Raw genomic sequence first — 23,309 nt, 5'->3', positions numbered from 1 at the left:
GCCAGTTCGATGGGCCTGGTGATCTTTTTCCTGGGGGTTGGCCCTCTACCCCAGGTTGTGCCCGTTTAAAGAACAGTACCTTGCCATATGTCCGGGTTGATTGCAGCGGCGGCAGATGGGTCGTCCGTCCTCGCTGTATCGGTCACTGGGTCTTCCTCTGGCCGGTGGGGTCCTCCTTGGTCGACGCCACGGGATGTCCTCCGGTCCGGATGCCAGCTGGATCTTCCCTGGGGTGGAAACCTGTAAAGACTTGCGATGCTCTTCTTCCGTAGGCCGCGGCTCCGCAGTCGATCGTCGGGGTTGAGGACCTGGCGTCGCGCTCCGATGACGTCAGCGTCGCTCTTCCTCCCTTCCAGGACCTTGCGCAGTGTCAGCGTGGGGCGGAGCTTCGGATCTCGCGCTCTTTCGGCGTCCACACCCCTCTTCTTCCTGTGCGGCGTCCCGAAGATGGCGTCCGATGGCGAGAAGCAGCTGCGGATGGCGGGAAGAAGGCAGAAGATGGCGGGAAACGGTCCAAGATGGCGTCTGATTGGCGGGAATCGGCTCCGGACGGCGGGAAACTTCACCACAGGTAAGTTCAAAAAGTCTTTTTCAGGCACGCAGTACCCGGTGGTTGCGGGCACGAAATCCTGCCGACTACGCCAAAGTTGACGCGCCCCTGGGCCTGCTGTGTCGCGCAGCGTCTCGCGCACGGGGGCTTACCCGGAACCGGATCAGATGAGGGTTGTAGTCTCCGAGTGGCGGGGACCCGGTCCGTGCCCAGGGGGTCAGACTCAGTGTGTGGCAGTCTTGATAGATGTTATTTGAGTGTCGACTACGCCACCCGTTGATTTGCAGCTATGGAGCTGCCGCTGCAGGGCAGACCGCTGAGGCCGGTGTAGAATTGTGCAGCGTGATAGTATAACCCCCAACGGGAGGGGTATGGCCTCAGGGCAGCCGACGTGGAAGATGGGGGTAGCAGGAACCACTCAGAGACGGTGCGGTGTAATTCAGGGTCTTTACTGGTAACAACGATAGACCCTCCCGGAGTACTTGCTAGCGAACGGGGCCTGGTCAGTCCTTGAGCAGATGGGATCTCCCCTGGCCAGGCGGAGTTGTAGGCCTCCTAAACTGACTGTACTCTTCTGGCTACCTTGCTAGAAGCGGATATAAGTAGCCCACGTCCCTGAGTGTGCCGTGTGGTGCTCACCCGTATGGCCGGTGACTCGGGGCCTTCTATTGGCTTCCTCTCCACGATGGCGGTGCTGGTCCCACACGTGTGACCGTGCCTTCGGGTTTCTGGGCCTGAGGACCTGAAATCCCCTGCCGGTCGGCTTCTGCTGCTGGGTAAGAGTTAGTCCCCACAGCCTCGGACGCCGGGTCCGGTAAGAAAGCTTCTCAGTCAGGGCGAGCTCTGCAGCTGCCAGCCCCTGACTCGTAGTAGTATTGCTCCCACTGAGCTCCAGCTGTTTCTTCCTATGACTGTCTCTTGTCTCTACTCTCCTGGACTCCTAACCCTGCTTCAGCCCCGGGTTTATATAGGGGAAGTTCTTCCCCTCCCAAGACTGGGCAGGAGGTGTGGCATGCACAGGATCCCTGACCAAAGGACCTCCCACCTGCTCTCAGACATAACATCTCTGTCACTGTGGCAACCAGACCCCTGGGGTGTCACAGATGCGTTGTAGGAGTTGATATAAGATATAAATAACAGCCATTCATCAATTACCAAATATCGACTCAAGAGATCAACATTCATTTTGGTTGATCAACCAAAGAAAAACACAAGTGCAAAAGTAAACATAAAAATAAAAGGTGTACGACTCATGGCAGATGGATTTATATGTCTGGATAATTAAGAAAAAAAGCTGTGCTGTCACACTCACTATATACAGTATAATACCCTAAAGCCCCTTATATACACTATAATGTCCCAATAGCTCCCTATATACTATATGATGTCCCACGCAGCTTCTATATATAGTATGATGGCACTCACAGCTACCTATACACAGTATGAAGTTCCCATATCTCCCTATATAAAGTATGATGTCCCCAAAGCTCTCTATATGCAGTATGATGTCCCCACAGATCCCTGTATACAGTATGATGTTCACACATCTCCGTATATATATAGTATGATGCTCGCACCCTATTTACAGTACGATGGGCTCACAGCTCCCCTATATAGTATGTCCTACACAGCCCCCTATACACAGTATGATGGCCACTAGAAACCACTTCCTATATACAGTATGATGGCCCCCATAACCTCCTATACATAGTATGATGTCCCCCACAGCTGTCTATTCACAATATAATGCCACCATATCCCCTTATATATAGTATGAGGGACCCACAGCTTTCCTATATACAGTATGATGTCCCCACAGCTCCCTATGTAAATTATTATAGACCCCACAGCTCCCTATAAACAGTATATTAGCTCCCTAAACACAGTATACACAATTATGATGTCCCCCACAGCTGCATATACAGAGTATAATTCCCAGATAGCCAGCTACATAATAATAAAAAAAACTTATACTCACCTACTCCTGTTTCCAGTCCTTTGCAACTGATTTTACAATACTGTTAAAAGTATAGTAGACTGATGCGACCCACAGCTGGACTCTTGGGTGGAGGAGGCGATTGGAGCAGAAAAATGCCGCCCCCTGAGATTCACCCCTTGGTGCCACCTGAGTCTAGATGCTTATTCCGCCTCATGGCAGAATTGCCACTGCCTGCAGATAAAATTCTCATTGTAGAGAATATCATTTTTATTAAATTATGCACATGATCTAAGGGTTAAGGTTTCTCCTTGTGGAGAGCACCAAGTTGGCGTAGAGAGACTTATAGGCCATGCAATGCTCCCCTGGGAATTTCAATATGCAAATACTCTCTTCAGAGAGGAAAGGGATAGAAACTCCAGTGCCATTGATTGTGGGTAGCAATCCTAAAAGTCAATATCGATCATTTAAAGGGCCTTGCCACAAGACTTCGGATAAGAAGCCAAAATAGAAACTCTATGGCACTAGAGTTCCTGTACACTTCTCTTAAATAGGCAACTGGCACATGATGTAGTAAGTCCCCTGGTGTAGTCCTGGCAAGTTCTTCAGCTCTCCACACTCAACCCCACCTTACGCCTGCTCTGACTTTGAAATCATATGCATTTACTGTGCGTTCAAATAAACAAAATTGTTCAGCTCACCCTTTCCAAAATTAATCCAGTCAGTGGGGAAGCCAGGAAAGCATACCACTGCATGGCGTTTTAGACATGTCCAAGAAAGTTAAAGGATCAAGCTGGAGCATACTGTGCACCCTGCTGTGAACAATGGTCTCACTGATGAGCTCTGCATCTCAGTGAGGGCCTTTTTCACTTTCATGGTGTTATCAACAGTGACATGGATGCTACTTGTCTGTGACTTTGACTGTTGTTTTTGAGTTCTTTCTGCACTTCCGATGGCAGAGCAAAGTACTTTTCTGCACAGTGCGCCTGCGCAGGAGCCCGGAGGGGGACACTATGTGGATGACATATGAACTGGCATCCTCGCGAAGCAGAGAAGGAGGACGGCATCTCAAGAAGAGAGGAGGCGCTGGATGAAGACCAGCGATGCCCATTGGACCGTGCGACAGGTGAGTATAAAAATAGGTGTTTTTTTTCCTTTAAGGTCGAATTGGAGTCATATGTACAGCATTAAGAATGTTGTCACATGGGGATGAAAGGTGGTGGCCATAGGTTATATGGGAAAAACCTGGTGACAGGTCCCCTTTAACTTAGAAATGTTACTCCATTCCCTGACTGGAGAAGAATTTCTGGCGAGGCACACAGAGGCACGCACCATTGAGAAGATGAGCCGAAAATACTTAGTGGTGTGTGCTTTTTCATGAATCTAAACCCAAAACGCCCTTCATTAAGATGGGCATGTACAATTCCAGTCTTAACGAGTGAAGTCTTCAGTGCATTTCCTATTCTGGTATTTTTTCGAACCACATAACACAATTCAAATTGTGGTTATTACAGGCAGAACATATAAGAAGCATGTTCACAAGGCGCATATTTTATGTGGAAAAAGTCAATGGGTATTTGCGCTAAAATCTGCGGCAGAAATAAAAAACTGTCCTCTTGATTTCTGCTGTGGATTTGCAGTCTGAACTGCGGCCCCACACACATTATTACCATTTATGCTAAGATTAGCCGGAACATGTGTGACAGAGATGGTGTGTGCACATACCCCAAACTAGGCAACGTTCACACGGTCAGTATTTTACCTCAGTAAGACAAAACCAGGAGAGAACTAGCAAAGGAAAAGTATTATAGAAACACGTCACCGCTTCTGGGTTTTTCACTCACTCCTGGTTTTGGCTACAAATACTGAGGTTAAAAACTTACCACAAACTGAAAGTGTGAACGTGGCTGTAAACAGTTTTTAAATCTGCTGTGTAAAAATCTGTGCTCGTACAGATGGTTCAAATGGATATACAGTGGGGAAAAAAGTATTTAGTCAGCCACCAATTGTGCACGTTCTCCCACTTAAAAAGATGAGAGAGGCCAGTAATTGACATCATAGGTAGACCTCAACTATGAGAGACAAAATGAGAAAACAAATCCTGAAAATCACATTGTCTGATTTAGAAAGAAATTGTTTTCAAATTTTGGTGTAAAATAAGTATTTGGTCAATTATAAAAGTTCATCTCAATACTTTGCTATAGATCCTTTGTTGGCAATGACAGCGGTCAAACGTTTTCTGTAAGTCTTCACAAGGTTGGCACACACTGTTGCTGGTATGTTGGCCCATTCCTCCATGCAGATCTCCTCTAGAGCAGTGATGTTTTGGGGCTGTCGCTGGGCAACACGGACTTTCAACTCCCTCCAAAGGTTTTCTATAGGGTTTAGATCTGGGACTGGCTAGGCCACTCCAGGACCTTGAAATGCTTCTTACAAAGCCACTACCCATTGGCTTTTTCCACATAAAATATGCGCCTTGTGAACATGCTTCTATATGTTCTGCCTGTAATAACCACAAACACCACATTGCAATCAGCACACGGTTCACAATTAGAGTTTTATTATGAGGATTTTGAAGTGGATCCACGTCAGGGTATTGGAGGTAGCGTTTAATGTGGGTTTTAAGTAGATCCGCTTCAAAGCCCTTGTAAAAAAACACTCTGTGTGAATACAACCCTTCAGACTCCCATGGAGGCTTTTGGCTAAGCTTTTGGAGCTGAAACTCACCAAAAACTCAAAACTGTTCAAAAGTTTGGTGTTTTCGCTCCAAAACCTCAGCAAAACTATTCAATGTGAACACATCCTAAGGAACCTAGTGAGTGAAAACTGCGTTGTCTCCTAATTTTCTTCATACTATATAATACCATGAGAATGTCAGCCGTGACACAACGTTCCTTTGTAACAATTTATCATAGCAATAAAGTTGGGAGAAAAAAAAAAGCCACCGCATAATATCCCTATGGCTGCTATGGCAGTGCGGCACAGAGCGGTGTGTGAGCGCGTGCAGAGCCGCACGGTGATACCGGAAGGGGCCTGACATGCGCCGGGTGTCAGGAAGAGACAGCCTCACCCGGCTGCAGACCGGGCACTGAGCGGCACTGTCACCATGGACTTCCCGGCCGAGCTGCCCTTCCTCGGGCTGAGTGTGGCAGTTTTCTCCAGTCTGCTCAATGGCTCTACGTTCGTGCTGCAGAAGAAAGGCATCCTGAGAGCCCGCACCAGAGGTGAGGAGGGCGGCGTGCAGCCCGGAGGCTAGTCCTGCAGCACTGTATACGGCAGCCCCGGAGGCTAGTCCTGCAGCATAGCGCAGCCCCGGAGGCTAGTCCTGCAGCATAGCGCAGCCCCGGAGGCTAGTCCTGCAGCATAGCGCAGCCCCGGAGGCTAGTCCTGCAGCATAGCGCAGCCCCGGAGGCTAGTCCTGCAGCATAGCGCAGCCCCGGAGGCTAGTCCTGCAGCATAGCGCAGCCCCGGAGGCTAGTCCTGCAGTACTGTATAGCGCAGCCCCAGAGGCTAGTCCTGCAGAATAGCGCAGCCCCGGAGGCTAGTCCTGCAGTACTGTATAGCGCAGCCCCGGAGGCTAGTCCTGCAGTACTGTATAGGGCAGCCCCGGAGGCTAGTCCTGCAGCATAGCGCAGCCCCGGAAGCTAGTCCTGCAGCATAGCGCAGCCCCGGAGGCTAGTCCTGCAGCATAGCGCAGCCCCGGAGGCTAGTCCTGCAGCATAGCGCAGCCCCGGAGGCTAGTCCTGCAGCATAGCATAGCGCAGCCCCGGAGGCTAGTCCTGCAGTACTGTGCAGGGCAGCCCCGGAGGCTAGTCCTGCAGTACTGTATAGCGCAGCCCCGGAGGCTAGTCCTGCAGTACTGTATAGGGCAGCCCCGGAGGCTAGTCCTGCAGCATAGCGCAGCCCCGGAGGCTGGTCCTGCGGTACTGTGCAGGGCGGCCCCGGAGGCTGGTCCTGCGGTACTGTGCAGGGCGGCCCCGGAGGCTGGTCCTGCGGTACTGTGCAGGGCGGCCCCGGAGGCTGGTCCTGCGGTACTGTGCAGGGCGGCCCCGGAGGCTGGTCCTGCGGTACTGTGCAGGGCGGCCCCGGGAGCGTGGTTGGCACCACTCATTGATGCAGTACCATCCTGCCACAGAGCAGGTGAGGCCACTGACTGCAGTGACAGGGCAGCCTACTCACCCTGGGCACCACAACTCCCAGACTTCTGAACAGAGCATCATAAATAAATGATGCCCTATATACCACCTCCATCCCTGGCAGATTCTGCTGATGTGCTGGGAGGGCAGATGAGTTTGATTTTTACCCTATTACCTGAAATATTGCAAAATCTGCACGATTCACGTTTTGGGTAAAATCTCAAACAGATCCAAATAGGAATCTCCCATTACAACTGCAGGCCTATATTCTCGGAGGAAAGATCAGTAGTGTGTAAGTCCTTTGTTATTCCTCCTAGTAATGTACGAATAAGTTACTGTTCTACTTGTCTCCATGGTTTACTAGTATCGCCCGTGCCAAGACTGCCGGACTGTGTAGGGACAAGAAGAATGGTAACATCCTACTGCCAGTTTCTTCATACGTTTACCGGACGAATTACAGAGGAATGAGAAATGCCAGGATTGACTAACATAGACTGATTGCGGGTCTACCAACCCGAATTATAGCACTAGGCCTCGTTCACATGTCATTGTAAAATGTTAGTGTTTTGGATCAGTATATGATCCATGTGTCTGTTTTACCATCATTGTCAGTGTATGGTCCGTGTGTCTGTTTTTACCGGCAGTGTATGGTTCGTGTGTCTGTTTTTACCGGCAGTGTATGGTCCGTGTGTCTGTTTTTACCGGCAGTGTATGGTCCGTGTGTCTGTTTTTACCGGCAGTGTATGGTCCGTGTGTCTGTTTTTACCGGCAGTGTATGGTCCGTGTGTCTGTTTTTACCGGCAGTGTATGGTCCGTGTGTCTTTTTTTACCGGCAGTGTATGGTCCGTGTGGCCGTTGTTTACCGGCAGTGTATGGTCCGTGTGGCCGTTGTTTACCGGCAGTGTATGGTCCGTGTGGCCGTTGTTTACCGGCAGTGTATGGTCCGTGTGGCCGTTGTTTACCGGCAGTGTATGGTCCGTGTGGCTGTTGTTTACCGGCAGTGTATGGTCCGTATTTTTCATGAATGAATAAATGAATAAAGAAATGTCAAAGCTTGTCCTATTCTTTGCAATGTTAAATACGGACAGCAGACCCTACGGACAGCAGACGGATCCATGTATTGTACGTGTTTTTCACTGACCCATACACTTGTATTGCCACTTGTCATTCGTGATACTGGACACACAGTCCATGAAAAAAGACACACGTGAATAGCACCATATATTATAGTGGGTACGTGTTCTATCCGTGAAAAAAATGGATACAACACAGACGTCTGAATGAGGCCTTATAGACATATATGAGGCTGTAAGTGTGGGTCAGGAGACCCGCTGTCTGTACATTGTGGTCTGTATATGCTTCTGTCTGAACCTTAGAAAAAGACAAAATGCCAAAAGCAAGGTAAACAAGTGGGGTGTATCAATCAGAAACAGACCAAAGAAACTAAAGAAAACCCCTTAAAAAATAACTTTCAATCAATATATTTAAAAGTACCCATAACAATATATATAGGCAGAAAATCCATCAAGAGCATATAAAATATATATGGGGGAAGGGTATTGAGATACACGAAAGACAACAGACATCCAGGCATGCCCTATAATTCACTAAAGGGCTGATAACCTGCCTGTCAGCGGAGATTTTTACTCTAGCAAGTCGATTTGGTGTCCCTGCTCCACGGCGGCTATCCCTTCGTGTACCTATCCACCCCTAAACAGACATACACATTTATAGAAAAAACATCAATTGATGATGAAAGGCAGACAGTCATGTTACAGTTAATATGCTGAATGAAAAAAAATGATTTAAAGTATTCCATGCACTGATTATATGGATAAAGGGAAAGTACAATATATGAATATACACTGCTCAAAAAAATAAAGGGAACACTTAAACAACAGAATATAACTCCAAGTAAATCAAACTTCTGTGAAATCAAACTGCCCACGATGCAGAAATGCTGCATATTTTTTCCGCTTCTCCCTGGCAGGAAAAACACATGCGGATTTTACATGCGGATTTTACATGCATTTTTCCCACCAGGTAGAAGCGTTTGTCAAGCGTTTTTGCATGCATTTCTGTATGCGGGTTATCAAGCGCTTTTCCAAGCGATTTTAGCATCACTTGGAAAAGTGCTTGACAACTTGGTCACACTATATAAATCCATGCAACCGGCATCGATTTATATAGTGTGACCAAGTAATAGTTAAAAAAAGAATAAGAATGGTAAAAAATAAAGATTATACTTACCTTCCGATGTTTTCTCCGCTGCGTCCAGTCTGTTGTATCGGTCGCGGTGGTGTGAAAGGACCTGCCATGACGTCATTTAGCCATGTGACAGGTCACGTGACCGCCGACGTCAGTGGTCCCGTGACCTGTCACATGACTAAATGACGGCGTGGCAGGTCCTTTCACACCACCGTGACCCATTCAATAGACCGGACACATCGCTGAGGAGATTGGGGGCCATCAGAAGGTAAGTATAATCTTTATTTTTTATTTTAAATTCTTTTTTTAACAGGTTCTATGGTACCTGGGTCTGGAGGAGTGTCTCCTCTTCTCCAAACCCGGGTACCATCCACACATTGAACCGTGTGATATCCGCATGTGCAGATGCAGTGATTGCGGATGTCACGCGGTCCAATGCAAGTCAATGGCGGCGATTATGCTGCATGTCCGCAAAATTAATGGGCATGCTGTGTATTTTTCCGCAATGATAATCTGCAGCGGAAATTTCCGTAGCATGTGCACAGCACATGCGGATTATCATTGGGGACCATGGGGCACGTATTACCAAGTGTTTTTTAAGCGTTTTCGCTGCGGAAATTCAGTGTCAAAAACGCTTGAAAAACGCATAGTGGGCACGCAGCCTTAGGAAGCAACACTGATTGACAATCAATTTCACATGCTGCTGTGTAAATGGAATAGACAATAGATGGAAATTATTGGCAATTATCAAGACACACTCAAAGGAGTGTTTCTGCAGGTGGGGACCACAGACCACATCTCAGTACCAATGCTTTCTGGCTGAGGTTTTGGTCACTTTTGAATGTTGGTTGTGCTTTCACACTCGTGGTAGCATGAGACGGACTCTACAACCCACAGAAGTTGCTCAGGTAGTGCAGCTCATCCAGGATGGCACATGAATCCGAGCTGTGGCAAGAAGGTTTGCTGTGTCCGCGTAGTCTCTAGAAGCTGGAGGCGCTACCAGGAGACAGGCCAGTACACCAGGAGACATGGAGGGGGCTGTAGGTGGGCAACAACCCAGCAACAGGAACGCTACCTCCGCCTTTGTGCAAGGAGGAACCAGGAGGAGCACTACCAGTACAATGCAAAATGACCTCCAGCAGGCCACAATTGTGCATGTGTCTGCTGTTAAAAACTGTTAGAAACCGACTCCATGATGGTGGTATGAGGGCCCAACGTCCACAGATGGGGGTTGTGCTCACAGCCCAACACCATGCAGGACGCTTGGCATTTGCCACAGAACACCAGGATTGGCAAAGTTTCCACTAGTGCCCTGTGCTCTTCACAGATGAAAGCAGGTTCACACTGAGCAGATGTGACAGAGTCTGGAGACGCCGTGGAGAGCGATCTGCTGCCTACAACATCCTTCTGCATGACCGGTTTGGCAATGGGTCAGTAATGGTGTGGGATGGCATTTCTTTGGAGGGCCGCACAGACCTGAATCTGATTGAGCACATCTGGGACATCATGTCTCGCTCCATCCACCAACGTCATGTTGCACCACAGACTGTCCAGAAGTTGGCGGATGCTTTAGTCCAGGTCTGGGAGGAGATCCCACAGGAGACCATCCTCAACCTCATCAGGAGCATGCCCAGGCGTTGTAGGGAGGTCATACAGGCACGTGGAGGCCACACAATACTGAGCCTCATTTTGACTTGTTTTAAGGACATCAAAGTTGGATCAGCCTGTAGTGTGTTTTTCCACTTTAATTTTGGGGGGGACTCCAAATCCAGGCCTCCATTGGTTAATAAATTTGATTTTCATTGATGATTTTTGTGTGATTTTGTGGTCAGCACATTCAACTTTGTACAGAACAAAGTATTCAATGAGAATATTTCATTCATTCAGATCTAGGATGTGTTATTCGAGTGTTCTCTTTATTTTTTTGAGCAGTGCAGTTAGACTGGCACAAGTAACAAGTATACCATATTTCATAGCTTCTAATATGACAGATATGCAATCAGTTCAAAGGACCCCGGCTAGATATATAAAGTACAATAGTGCTAATAATTTTTAGGCGAAAAAGGCAATATATTAGGAGTCCATATGCTAGCTTAGCACACAGTATAGGGGAATCTGTGCCAAGTGATTAGGAACATACCAGAAATATACCATATCCCACAGCTTGCAATATGACAGATATGTAATCAATTAAAGAGACCCCGTCTAGATATATAAAATACAATCGTGTTAACAGGTTTTAGGTGAAAAGGCAATATAATAAGAGCCCATATGCTAGCTTAACATTCAGTGTAGGGGAATCTGTTCAAAGAAATTAGGAATATATCAAAAACAGATGGCAGTAGGCCTTAGGATAACAGCCCAGAACGAACAATATATTGTGTAGACCCCAATCAAAACTGATTAACATAGTACACATCCAAACATGTAATCGTTGCATAACACATGTGCCAGTCTAAACAGAGCATCGTATCAAGCAATGTAGTAACCTGTAACCAGAAGACTTATCTGTTAGTAGTCCCTTATTTGTCAGTAGTCCCAGTCCCAAAGCGTTTCTTCCCCTCCTAATTTGGGGTTCATCAGGTGACCATTTTGGGAGAAAACCTCAATGGGTTAATGGGCTTATGTGGGAAAAGGATAAAGCCCAACCGGATTCAAGGGTTTTTCTTAAGTTTCTTTGGTGTGTTTCTGTCTGAACCTTGCCTTAGGATGGTGTTACATGGCGACTTTGGCCACTGCACAGATCGTGCGTCCAAATGTCGCAGTGTGCTGCTGATACATAATACAGTGAATGGGGTCACGTGTCAATGCTCTCTACACAGCTGTACAGTGCCTGCTCTATTCTTTCTTTACATCCAGCCCATGCGGGGAGTTGGCCATCCATCAGTCTGATACTGATGACCCATCATATCACTGTCATCAGTCGGGATGACCCCTATGATGGCCTGAGCGTAGGTTCTGAATGTGGTGGGAACAGGCTGTTTCTCAAATGTCCTTACACCTTGAGGCACAATTACGATGGTATCTCCTTAATCTTGAGAAATATTAATAAATATTCTTGAACCATTATTTAGAAGTATTAATTATAACAGCTGTATCTATGCTTGTTTCTTAATATATTTCTCATTCTTTATTGAAGGTGTGTCTTACCTTACAGACCTGATATGGTGGATAGGCACAATCACCAGTAAGTGACCAATTAACATTGCTGGATTTTCTGATTTTGTCAGGATTTTTGTTCACTTACTATCAATGATGATACTATTTAATCTATTAGATTTCTGTGATGAAACATACATTACTGATATTGTAAATTAAAAAATATTCAACCTATTGGGGAAAAAAAGAGATCTTTAGGTTATGTATGTTTCCTAACTTTATATTAACTTTTTTCTAGTGGCTTTGGGGCAGATTGGAAACTTCCTTGCATATACTGCTGCTCCAGCTGTGCTAGTGACGCCATTGGGCGCTCTGGGCATTCCTTTTGGGTAAGTCCATTCTAGAGAAGCAGGAACATGAAATAGCTCCCAGTCTGCATTTTTGTGTTAGGAGAGTCTAAAACAATCTAGAAAAAGTAAACTAATCACAAAGAATTAATTTGCATTTGTATTCTATTTGCATTTAATTAAAGCTTATCTACAGTACTTTATGATGTGCCCTTTAGTGTGTACATTCCTAATCTGGGATGGAAAAAAAGTGTTCTATTTTGTTGACAAGCTCCATTTATTTACAGCCTGTGTACTGTCATTTTATTTTGGGGTAAAGTAGGTCAAGACTTTAATTACTGCAGACCTTTATTTTTTGTTGAACAAAAGAGCTAAAATATCTTGAATTTCTAACTGAAGGGAATATCTGTGTGTCTATAGAGTGAACTTTAGAGCTAATAAAGTCCTGTAATCACATCAGCATTGACACTGATTAATGTATATAGTAGTATCTCTCTACAGTTTGATAGGTGTGTAATGAGTGAGAAGGATTGTAAAAAGAGTGACCTGTGACCGGGGCCAAACGTTTAAGTCATTCTGTGCTGACAGTCCCTTTAAAATGATTTTTTTCACAATTATCTTGCAGTGTAAACAGGTTGCCGACCACCCAATGATCGAGCTAAACGCTCGTCCATCGGGTGACATGATCTTCTGCGCAGCACAAAAAATCATTGCTCTCAGCAGTGCATTAGTCCTGTGTAAGCAGTACTCGCCAAACCAAGAGCTATGGCAGCCTATGTGCACCGAGCAATCTATTACATCGTTTACTTAGGTCTACCTGTATTAAAAGTCATTTAAACCACTGCCAGTTAGCCTTACAGTGCATTTACACGGACCATCATGGGGCCTGTTGCATCCCGCAGTGCATTATTATAATTTCCTGGTGTTGGTAAATCCAGCAGCCTTTTTTCTGTGATGTTTTTTCATCACACGCCGTTCTTGATGAGCGGGTGTATTGGAGTCATAGGTGCCCCATTCATTAAGAAGTGCACGTCCCTTTCAGGTGCACCTGAAAAGTGGTGGCGCATTGTCATAAATGTTACTCCAGTCGGGGACTGGAGTAGGATTTGTGATGGAGGGTATGCCACAGCTCATCATAAATTAGATGAATGGGCATTGCCATACCCTGACTCACCTCCGCCCATTTTGGCGTGACATGAAAAAACCAAAAGTCGAAAACATTTTTTGCAAGATGCTCCGCCGTACACAGTAGACATCTGTATATCTAAAGCATAATGCGCTTCACATGTGATCGAACAGAATGTACAAGACCCAATGTCTGAAATAATAACCAATACATTATGATCGGTATTTATTTTCCTGAATACTATATATTGATTTATCTTGCTTCATGTTCGGAAGGTCTATCTTGGCCTCATATGTGCTGAAAGAAAAGCTTAATTTCTTGGGCAAACTGGGATGTCTCCTCAGCTGTGTGGGCTCCATTATCCTTATCATCCACTCTCCTAAGTCCGAAAGCATAACATCCCGAGCGGAGTTTGAAGAAAAGCTTTCCAATCCAGGTACAGACTTTCTTGAAGTGTCATTTAAAGGGGTTTTCCACTACTATAATACGTATCCTTAGTGTAGGTCATCAATATTAGATCGGTGGGTGCCATGAGACCTTGCGTACCCACCGATTACCTCTTACCAGCTTCAGTAGCATCCGGATGTAAGCGATGTACAGCGGTGAACAATACAGCTCTGTTACACTGTTTAATGGCCACTCACGGGTACTGCAGATCAGATATTAGTCAAGGGATAGGTCATAAATATCATTTTAGTGGACAGCCTGCTTAAGCCACATAACCATTAGAATTGACATACTCTTTTAATGTCATTACTGATAAATTTTACTTCAGTATTTTTTTCCAATTAAAATGTTTGTCAAATATCAGACAACCCCTCTAAATGCTGATAGCCATGGGGCTGACTCCTATAGCAACAACAGATTAAGCTGGCTATGCATTTCCTGGGTGCTACAATGGACCTACATGGCAGCCTACATTTATATCCTTTAGTAACCCCTCAATGACAAATATATGCTCTCATGTTATTTATTATTGGCTATTACCCAGAATGGTAATAATACATAGGATAATGTATGCCCCTTGGTTTATTCTGTGAAAATTAGATATTTATTACACACCTTAGAACTCTTATGGGTCTTCTGGTATATTTAAAGGGAACTTATCAGTAACGCTATGCCTGCGCAAGCAGAGGTAGTGCAGGAGAGAGCAGTATAAAATGTTCTGAAAGCTACCTATTATAGTGCTCTCCTCTGTGCTGAATTCGGCTTTCATTGCTATGCTCATTAGGCTCACAAGGGCAGTGGTAGGCGTATCGGTGCACTTGCAGTCTATGGCTCCTAAGCTTCTCCCTGATGCCACCTCCCCCACTTCTTCACTGACAGTGCAGCGCTGAGATAACATTATGTAGCAAAGTCTCTGTCTCAGCCATCAATTAAGCTTGTGGGGCAGTGCTGGCAGGAAGAAGCAAACAGGAGGCGAGGACTGCAAGTGCCCCGATACGCCCAACAGTGTATTTGTGAGCCTAATGAGCAATTTGATGAAAGAAAAAATGCGGCGCAATAGATGGCGCCCAAATAGGCATCTTTATATTGCTTTACTATGCATTGTGCAGGGGTCATGTTCCTGACAGGTTCCCTTCAATAATTTTAATAAGGTTAATGTATCACGTATGATGCATACCTTAACTCTTTACAGTGAGAAAATCTAGAGTTGTATATCATTCGTTGATTGAAAACCATTTATTTTTCAAAAGAAGTGTCAGGACCAGTTAAGGTATGCTTTAGGGCTTGTTCACATGCAGCATTTTTTTATGTATTTTTTTTTCCTCCAGTGTTTTTAAAAAAAAAACAACCGAGTATGTCACTATTTGCATTGTTTTTACTGCAGTATTGCCTTAAAGGTTAAAAAGGCACAGCACCAAACATTGCCTGCGTTTTTCATGCAGTAAAAAAAAAATCAAAAAAGCTGTGAATGAATATACCCTTATAGTGCCTCAACTCTGTATGGCACCTGCCACAAAGTACTGATGGCAGAACACGGGGATTATACACATATTATACAGACACATTAATAGAAAATTACTGTAATATATATATATATATATATATATATATATATATATATATAATTACACCTTATGAAATATTTAGAAAAATGATGCAGAATTATTTGCTTTCTGCAACATACAGTAAGGATATAACAAGAAAGTAGAAAAATGTAAGGAAAAGATAGCAGAATGAAGAGAAGAGTAGGACTTCTGATATAAACCCTGCCCCTGAGGTTCCTTATGAACGAGCGCCTCTCACTGGCAGTCTGATTAATGAAGCAGCCACTATCCCTGCATCATATGCGCCACCTGTCATGGGTCTAAGCTGATATAACAGGAGGCCTATAAGCCTGATGTAGGGTTATATGGAGCTATCAGTTTTTATCATCCAGTTAGCCAGGGCTCATATACTTGTCATGCATCAGACATATAATCAGATGATATATATTTTGTTTTTCAGTATTTCTGAGTTACCTCTGCTTCGTTCTCCTGATGTTGACGTTGCTAATATTTTGGCTTTCTCCAGCATATGGAAAGAAAAATATCATGGTTTACATAGGTGTCTGCTCTCTATTAGGCACATTTACTGTGCCCTGTACCAAAGGCATTGGACTTTTTGCTCAAGATGCTTTCACCAACAATCCAAGTAGTTCAAGCTCAACGTACCTTTTCCTCTGCCTTCTAGCAGTCCTGGGGTGTAGCATTCTCATTCAGTTTCGATATATTAACAAAGCACTGGAAGACTATGACTCTTGTGTATTTAGTGCTATTTATTATGTCATGTTCACAACATTAGTCTTGGTTGCAACTGCAATTCTCTTTCAAGAATGGACCAAAGTAGGAGCAGTAGACTTCTTGGCCATGGTGTGTGGGTTCACAACGGTGTCTACTGGAGTCATCCTCATCCAAATGTTTAAAGAGTTTAATATCAGCTTCCGAGAGCTAAACAAGACGCCAGAGAAGAAAGAGTGAAATGACAAGTGGCAATTCCCTGTCAAACTGGCCAAAGCACAATAATATTTAACACTTTGTTTTGTTAACTAAGGCAATGCAACAATACTCTCTAATGAAAAAGCAATGATAGCTCATTATGCTTGTACTGCTGGAGAAAAGAACTACAACATATACAAAGAGGTGGACATTTACTTGGAGAGGACCAGACCACTTGTATGTAGTTACCATATCTGAGTTTATGTTGGTTTGGAGGTATATTTAATTCATCTAATCTGCTGACTAGTTTCTAGTATTTGGGGGAGGGGAGGAGGGGTAGAAGTAAAGCCCAGCGCCAAACCTGATTGTCCCAGAGGCTTTGAGATTTCTGCTTATTTAGAATATGAATCTCGTGCTGATTTAATCTTTCTGTGGACTAGTTTGGCTGTAGAGTATGGCATCTACATTTCTAGGCTGCTTCAAATCGCATCCCGTTACCCTGGGGCTATGCAGGTTCTAGGGGACCCACACTAGATAAAGCAATACCTATTCTGTCAAAGGGGTTTAATGAGTGCCTGCCTTTGTATTAGCCATTGACTCTCTGCCACTAATTTTTGCTGCTTACAATAGGGAGACAGCTGAAGTTCTTCATATGTGGGAAGAGGAGGCAGTTTTCGTCAGAAATTGATGATTTATTTTATCCATACTTCATATGTCTGTTTTTATGTCTATGTGGCATCCGTTTAATGGCCAAGTCTAATCTGGAAAATGGAAGAGAAAAGTGCATGTTTCAATTTTTTTTACACACGCAGACCACTCATGTGAACTACCCCATTCTCTTGCATTAGTCCTTGTGCAGTCTGTATGCTCTATGTTTTGCATACTGACAGCACATGGATTCGAAACACATTCAGACTAACATATTTTTATGTTACTGACAGCACATGGATTCGAAACACATTCAGACTAACATATTTTTGGGTCATGTGCTGTCTATGATAAATGGACAGCAAACAGGCCCAAAGTTAGCTCATGTGTTAGTTTACATTGGAAACATTAGCTCAGCTAGGTGTGAAATTGAACAATACCTGTGGCCCAGTGAGGTGTGTAATTGAACAATGGCAGTGCTACTGACTGGCAGACCATAGTGTGAAAATAAATGGTGTCATACAAACTCAATGCCCTGCCAGTGTCTAAACTATTCCTAAACAATTCAATTTACCTCCCCCACTATGCCAAAATCAGAATTTTTTTTTTTCACAGAACTTTATGTACATGCATAAATAGAGACAGAAGGACAGCGAAAAAAACGCACAAAAAACACGGCAAAACCTGCGTTTTTGACGCAGCTGATTTCCTGCCAGAGTTGGATTTTGCTGCAGAATTGTGACGCTGAAAAAAAACAACATGTGTGCACATAGCCTTAATGTCGCCCACTGTGGCCACCTGTATCCACCACTGAAGTTACTTTTACAGGAAAGGCAATGGGTCCTATTAGTCATTTCTTCTTACATTATATGTGGCCACAAAGGTCAATAGTCTATGATTAAGAAATGGCTAATACATAGACTCTAAGGAAGTATCCTTTATATAGAGGGAATGTGTTTATGATTAATTGATTAAAATATGTAGATAGTAATGGCCAGGAGGACTGGGCTACCCACACGTCTAGTGTAATGGAATTTGGCCAGATTTGGGGGGGTAGCTCGAAGTAAGGCAACATTCACATGTTCAGTGTTTTGGTCAGTATTTCTCTTCAGTATTTGTCAGCCAAAACCAGGAGTGGGTGAAAAATACAGAAGTGGTGACGTGTTTCTATTATACTTTTCCTCTGATTGTTCCACTCTACTGATGAAATAAAGGAGGATATTTTCGGAGGGTCTAACTGGAAGCCGGCTGTGGAAAGGTATGTCCTCTACATGAGAACAGCAGGCGGGCAGTTAGGGTTAGTGCTATGTGTAGGGGGTTAGAATCGGCCTTCTGCTGAATGACACTAGCTTTAATGCCAGGGACGTGGTTGGGGCTCTCCAAGGGAAGCAATGAGGACACTAATGTGGAAGTGAGTGAACCAGACTACTGACAGCCTATCCCTGCCCTGGGGGTGGGGAATTTGTGTATTTAACCCAGTAAATATGTGCTCCGAATACAAGGGAATTATTACTGCTGTGAGATCCCCAGTGATTGATCCAGCAGACAGGTAGCCCTTTAATTATCTGAAACAGGAAGATTTGAGTAATGTATTATTACACGACATTCAACTGATTTTTTTTTTTTCTCTTAAAACTGAGATGTATGAAATGATAATTGGAATGTACTAGTGACAAGGGAAAATCACTACAAATGTATTTGTATTGTAAAATGAAGAACCTTATTATGTATTCTACACTGACATCATTCCGAGGGTATAAGGAACCGCTGTCGTGAAATGCTCGAGGTGCACTCAGGTATCACATTTAAGACCACTCAGTGTTAACTTCATTAAGACACTTGATAACTGTTTACTGATCTGTGATATTTAATGACTATTAATATGAACAAATGCAAAGGGAACAAAATACCGTGGGCGCTGCTGCTCGTATGGTGCCGCGAGCTTCTGTATGGCTGGCAGTGTCTTTAGATTACTGTAATGTAGCTATACACATGTATTATTTGCTCTGTACATGCACAGCCATGTTGAACATACCAAAAAGGGAATAGCACTGGAGAATATATCTTGGGAAACGTGGTGTTTTTCACCCATTTACTTGACAAAACTGTGGGAAAAGCAAAACGTTTGCTGTGAAAACTTGCAGATATGCATTGTACAGAATATTGCATGTTAAATATGTGAATTTGCATTGACTATTTTTTTTCTGTGTGTGACCTAAGCCAACGTCTCATTCACACAAACATGCTACGACAGGGTGCTTTTTTTATTTTATGTTTAATAAAAACAAAAATCATTGACTGTTTGATTCGCTTTGTAAACATTTTAGGTTAACCATTTTTATTTTTTTTTTGATTGTCCAAAATGAGAAACAAAAGAAACTTGGAATTGAAAATGTCCTACGGTTTTGTTTCTACAGCTCCTTTATGGACATATGTGTATCCATGGTAACCGACAACAAACAAACCCGGAATAGTCTGATCCTGTAGTCATACTTTATTTTTTTTTCTTTATTTATCTTCTCCCTTCATTAAATGTAGGTCAGCATAAAGTAGCGAGAAATTAACTATTAAGAAAGTAGGAACTAATGTGCAGTTCTTAGCAGCTGCTGCTACAGATTACACGGAGCTGTCCTGTTCAGCAGCTAATAACAACTGATACAGTGGTGGCCAAAAGTATTGGCACCCCTGCAATTCTGTCAGATAATACTCAGTTTCTTCCTGAAAATGATTGCAATCACAAATTCTTTGCTATTATTCTCTTCATTTCATTTAATTTGCTTGCAAGGAAAAACACAAAAGAGAATGAAGCAAAAATCAAATCATTGATCATTTCACACAAAACTCCAAAAAAGAGCCGGACAAAAGTATTGGCACCCTCAGCCTAATACTTGGTTGCACAACCTTTAGCCAAAATAACTGCGAACAACCGCTTCCGGTAACCATCAATGAGTTTCTTACAATGCTCTGCTGGAATTGTAGACCATTCTTCTTTGGCAAACTGCTCCAGGTCCCTGATATTTGAAGGGTGCCTTCTCCAAACTGCCATTTTGAGATCTCTCCACAGGTGTTCTATGGGATTCAGGTCTGGACTCATTGCTGGCCACCTTAGTGCTTTCTCTAAAACCATTTTATAGTGCTTTTGGAAGTGTGTTTTGGGTCATTATCCTGCTGGAAGACCCATGACCTCTGAGGCAGACCCAGCTTTCTCACACTGGGCCCTACATTATGCTGCAAAATTTGTTGGTAGTCTTCAGACTTCATAATGCCATGCACATGGTCAAGCAGTCCAGTGCCAGAGGCAGCAAAGCAACCCCAAAACATCAGGGAACCTCCGCCATGTTTGACTGTAGGGACCGTGTTCTTTTCTTTGAATGCCTCTTTTTTTTTCCTGTACACTCTATGTTGATGCTTTTTCCCAAAAAGCTCTACTTTTGTCTCATCTGACCAGAGAACATTCTTCCAAAACGTTTTAGGCTTTCTCAGGTAAGTTTTGGCAAACTCCAGCCTGGCTTTTTTATGTGTCGGGGTAAGAAGTGGGGTCTTCCTGGGTATCCTACCATACAGTCCCTTTTCATTCAGACGCCGACGGATAGTACGGGTTGACACTGTTGTACCCTCGGACTGCAGGGCAGCTTGAACTTGTTTGGATGTTAGTCAAGGTTCTTTATCCACCATTCCCACAATCTTTCATTGAAATCTCTCGGCAATTTTTCTTTTCCATCCACATCTAGGGAGGTTAGCCACAGTGCCATGGGCTTTAAACTTCTTGATGACACTGCGCACGAAGACACCGGAACATTCAGTTCTTTGGAGATGGACTTGTAGCCTTGAGATTGCTCATGCTTCCTCACAATTTGGTTTCTCAAGTCCTCAGACAGTTCTTTGGTCTTCTTTCTTTTCTCCATGCTCAATGTGGTACACACAAAGACACAGGACAGAGGTTGAGTCAACTTTAATCCATGTTAACTGGCTGCAAGTGTGATTTAGTTATTGCGAACACCGGTTAGGTGCCACAGGTAAGTTACAGGTGCTGTTAATTACACGAATTAGAGAAGCATCACATGATTTTTCAAAGGGTGCCAATACTTTTGTCCACCCCCTTTTTTAGGTTTGGTGTGGAATTATATCCAATTTGGCTTTAGGACAATTCTTTTTGTGTTTTTTTTTTTTTCATTGAAGACAAATTAAATGAAGAGAATAATACCAAAGAATTTGTGGTTGCAATCATTTTCAGGAAGAAACTGAGTATTATCTGACAGAATTGCAGGGGTGCCAATACTTTTGGCCAGCACTGTAGGTCAGAGTACCTAGTGTTGAACCCTCATTGTTCAGTGTTAACACCCAACTGCCACAGCTAATAGAAGATTGTTGGAGGTGCCTTGTGATAAAAGGACAGATCCCATCAATATTACATGTCGGACCGTCCCGTTAAAACATATTGCAAATTAAATTTTAAAGGCAATACGGCAATTGAAAATATGATTGCAATGCTAGACAATGCCTTTACTGCCATGCGCGGCTCACATGGAGAGATCAGGTGCCAGAAGTCAATGCTCCCCACGCCGGGTCTGTGTGCGCGGGGAGCAGTGACTTCACTCTCCTTCATAGCCGGCACACAGCGGAGCTGGCTACACTGTATACCGCTATTAAGGAGCATGAATATTTAGTGCTACCCACGCGCAGTGAAGATTCATTTTCTTTAGCAGCGGGGACAGTGTAGGCTGCAGTAGGCGGCTGCTGCCTCCTGTGCCCTGCACCGCTACCGCTCCCCCCACACCCCACATAAATATACACCCCCCCACCAACATTTGGACTAGAAGACGCACCCCCCATTTTCCTCCAAAATTTTGGAGGAAAAAAGTGCGTCTTATGGTCCGAAAAATACGGTAAGCGTTTGGTAGCTTGCCTTCATTAAAGGGAAATTGTCATCAGGTTTTTGCTATGTAACTTGAGAGCAGCATAATGTAGCGGCTGAGACCCTGATTCCAGGGACGTGTCACTCACTGATATGTGCTGTTTCAATAAAATCAGTGTTCTATCAGCAGGAGATTATCACTACAGGACTAGGCGTCTCCTGCCTCCTAGTCAACAGCTCTGTCTAACCTCGCCCCACCACTGATTAGCAGCTTTATGTCAGTGGTGTGGGCAAGGTTATACAGGGCGAGATTTGAAGCAATGAAAACAGTGATTGTATTAAAAATGACAGCATGGACATCAGTGAGTGACACATCACTGGGATCAGGATCTCCGCCCCTACATCATGCTGAACTCCGATTACATAGTAAAAACCTGTTGACAGATTCCCATTAATTAACTTGGGAAGTCAATTTAAAGGGAACCTGACATTTTATTCACGCATACATCAGACTGGCTCTCGCATTGCACCCATGTATATTTTATGCTTCAACTCGGCAGCCTCTCGGAGATGACATACTTTAAAAATCCAGTCAGGGACTGTGGCCCTGATTAATCATTTGCATTTTTTAAGTCCCTCTCTTTTTTAGTTTTATATTTTTTGACTATTTTTGTCAGCCAAAAACATCCAAAAATCCAAAACCTCACCCACGATGAAAAGCATTAAAAAAAAAAAAAAAAGAAAAAAAAAGCAAATATACACTGCTCAAAAAAATAAAGGGAACACTTACATTGTGTTGTTTAACTCCAAGTCAATAATACTTCTGTGAAATCTAACTGTCCAATTAGGAAGCAACACTGATTGACAATCAATTTCTCCTGCTGCTGTGCAAATGGAACAGACAACTGGTAGAAATGATAGCAATTAGCAAGATACCCTCTATAGGAGCGGTTCTGCAGGTGGTGACCACAGACCATTTCTCTGTTCTCATCCTTTCTGGCTGTTGTTTTGGTCACTTTTTCATTTTGCCATTGCTCTCACCCCTAGAGGTACAGTAACATGAGGCGGTGTCTACAGTTCAACCCACAGAAGTTGCTCAGGTAGTGCAGTTCATCCAGGATGGCACATCAGTGCGAGCTGTGGCAAGAAAGGTAGCTGTGTCTGTCAGCACAGTGTCCAGAGCATGAAGCAGATACCAGGAGATGTGGAGGGAGCCATAGGAGGGCAACAACCCAGCAGCGGTACCGTTACCTCCTCTTTTGTGCAAGGAGGAACAGGAGGAGCACTGCCTGAGCCCTGCAAAATGACCTCTAGCAGGCCACAAATGTGCATGTGTCTGCACAAATGGTTAGAAACTGACTCCATGAGGGTGGTATGAGGGCCCGACGTCCACAGATGGGGGTTGTGCTCAGAGCCCAACACCGTGCAGGACGCTTGGATTTGCCACAGAACACCAGGATTGACAAAGGCGCCACTGACGCCC

The 23,309-nt window shown here is 44.2% G+C and overlaps 1 protein-coding gene across 1 annotated transcript; it reads left to right on the top strand.

The window, feature by feature from the left end:
• Positions 1-5,417: 5,417 nt before the first annotated feature.
• Positions 5,418-19,267, top strand: NIPA1 (NIPA magnesium transporter 1). The gene is made up of 5 exons (XM_073664525.1): positions 5,418-5,710; positions 11,970-12,017; positions 12,228-12,318; positions 13,678-13,838; positions 15,854-19,267. The coding sequence occupies exons 1-5, from the start codon at positions 5,593-5,595 to the stop codon at positions 16,363-16,365; spliced, it is 930 nt and encodes a 309-aa protein (XP_073520626.1). The 5' UTR covers positions 5,418-5,592; the 3' UTR covers positions 16,366-19,267.
• Positions 19,268-23,309: the final 4,042 nt, after the last annotated feature.

This window comes from Phyllobates terribilis, unplaced genomic scaffold (assembly GCF_046119375.1).
Source record: "Phyllobates terribilis strain yellow unplaced genomic scaffold, ASM4611937v1 Scaffold_2__4_contigs__length_985480577, whole genome shotgun sequence".
Classification (NCBI taxonomy): domain Eukaryota; kingdom Metazoa; phylum Chordata; class Amphibia; order Anura; family Dendrobatidae; genus Phyllobates; species Phyllobates terribilis.
Note: the sequence above shows the minus strand (reverse complement) of the source record. Positions and strands in the feature narration are given on the sequence as shown.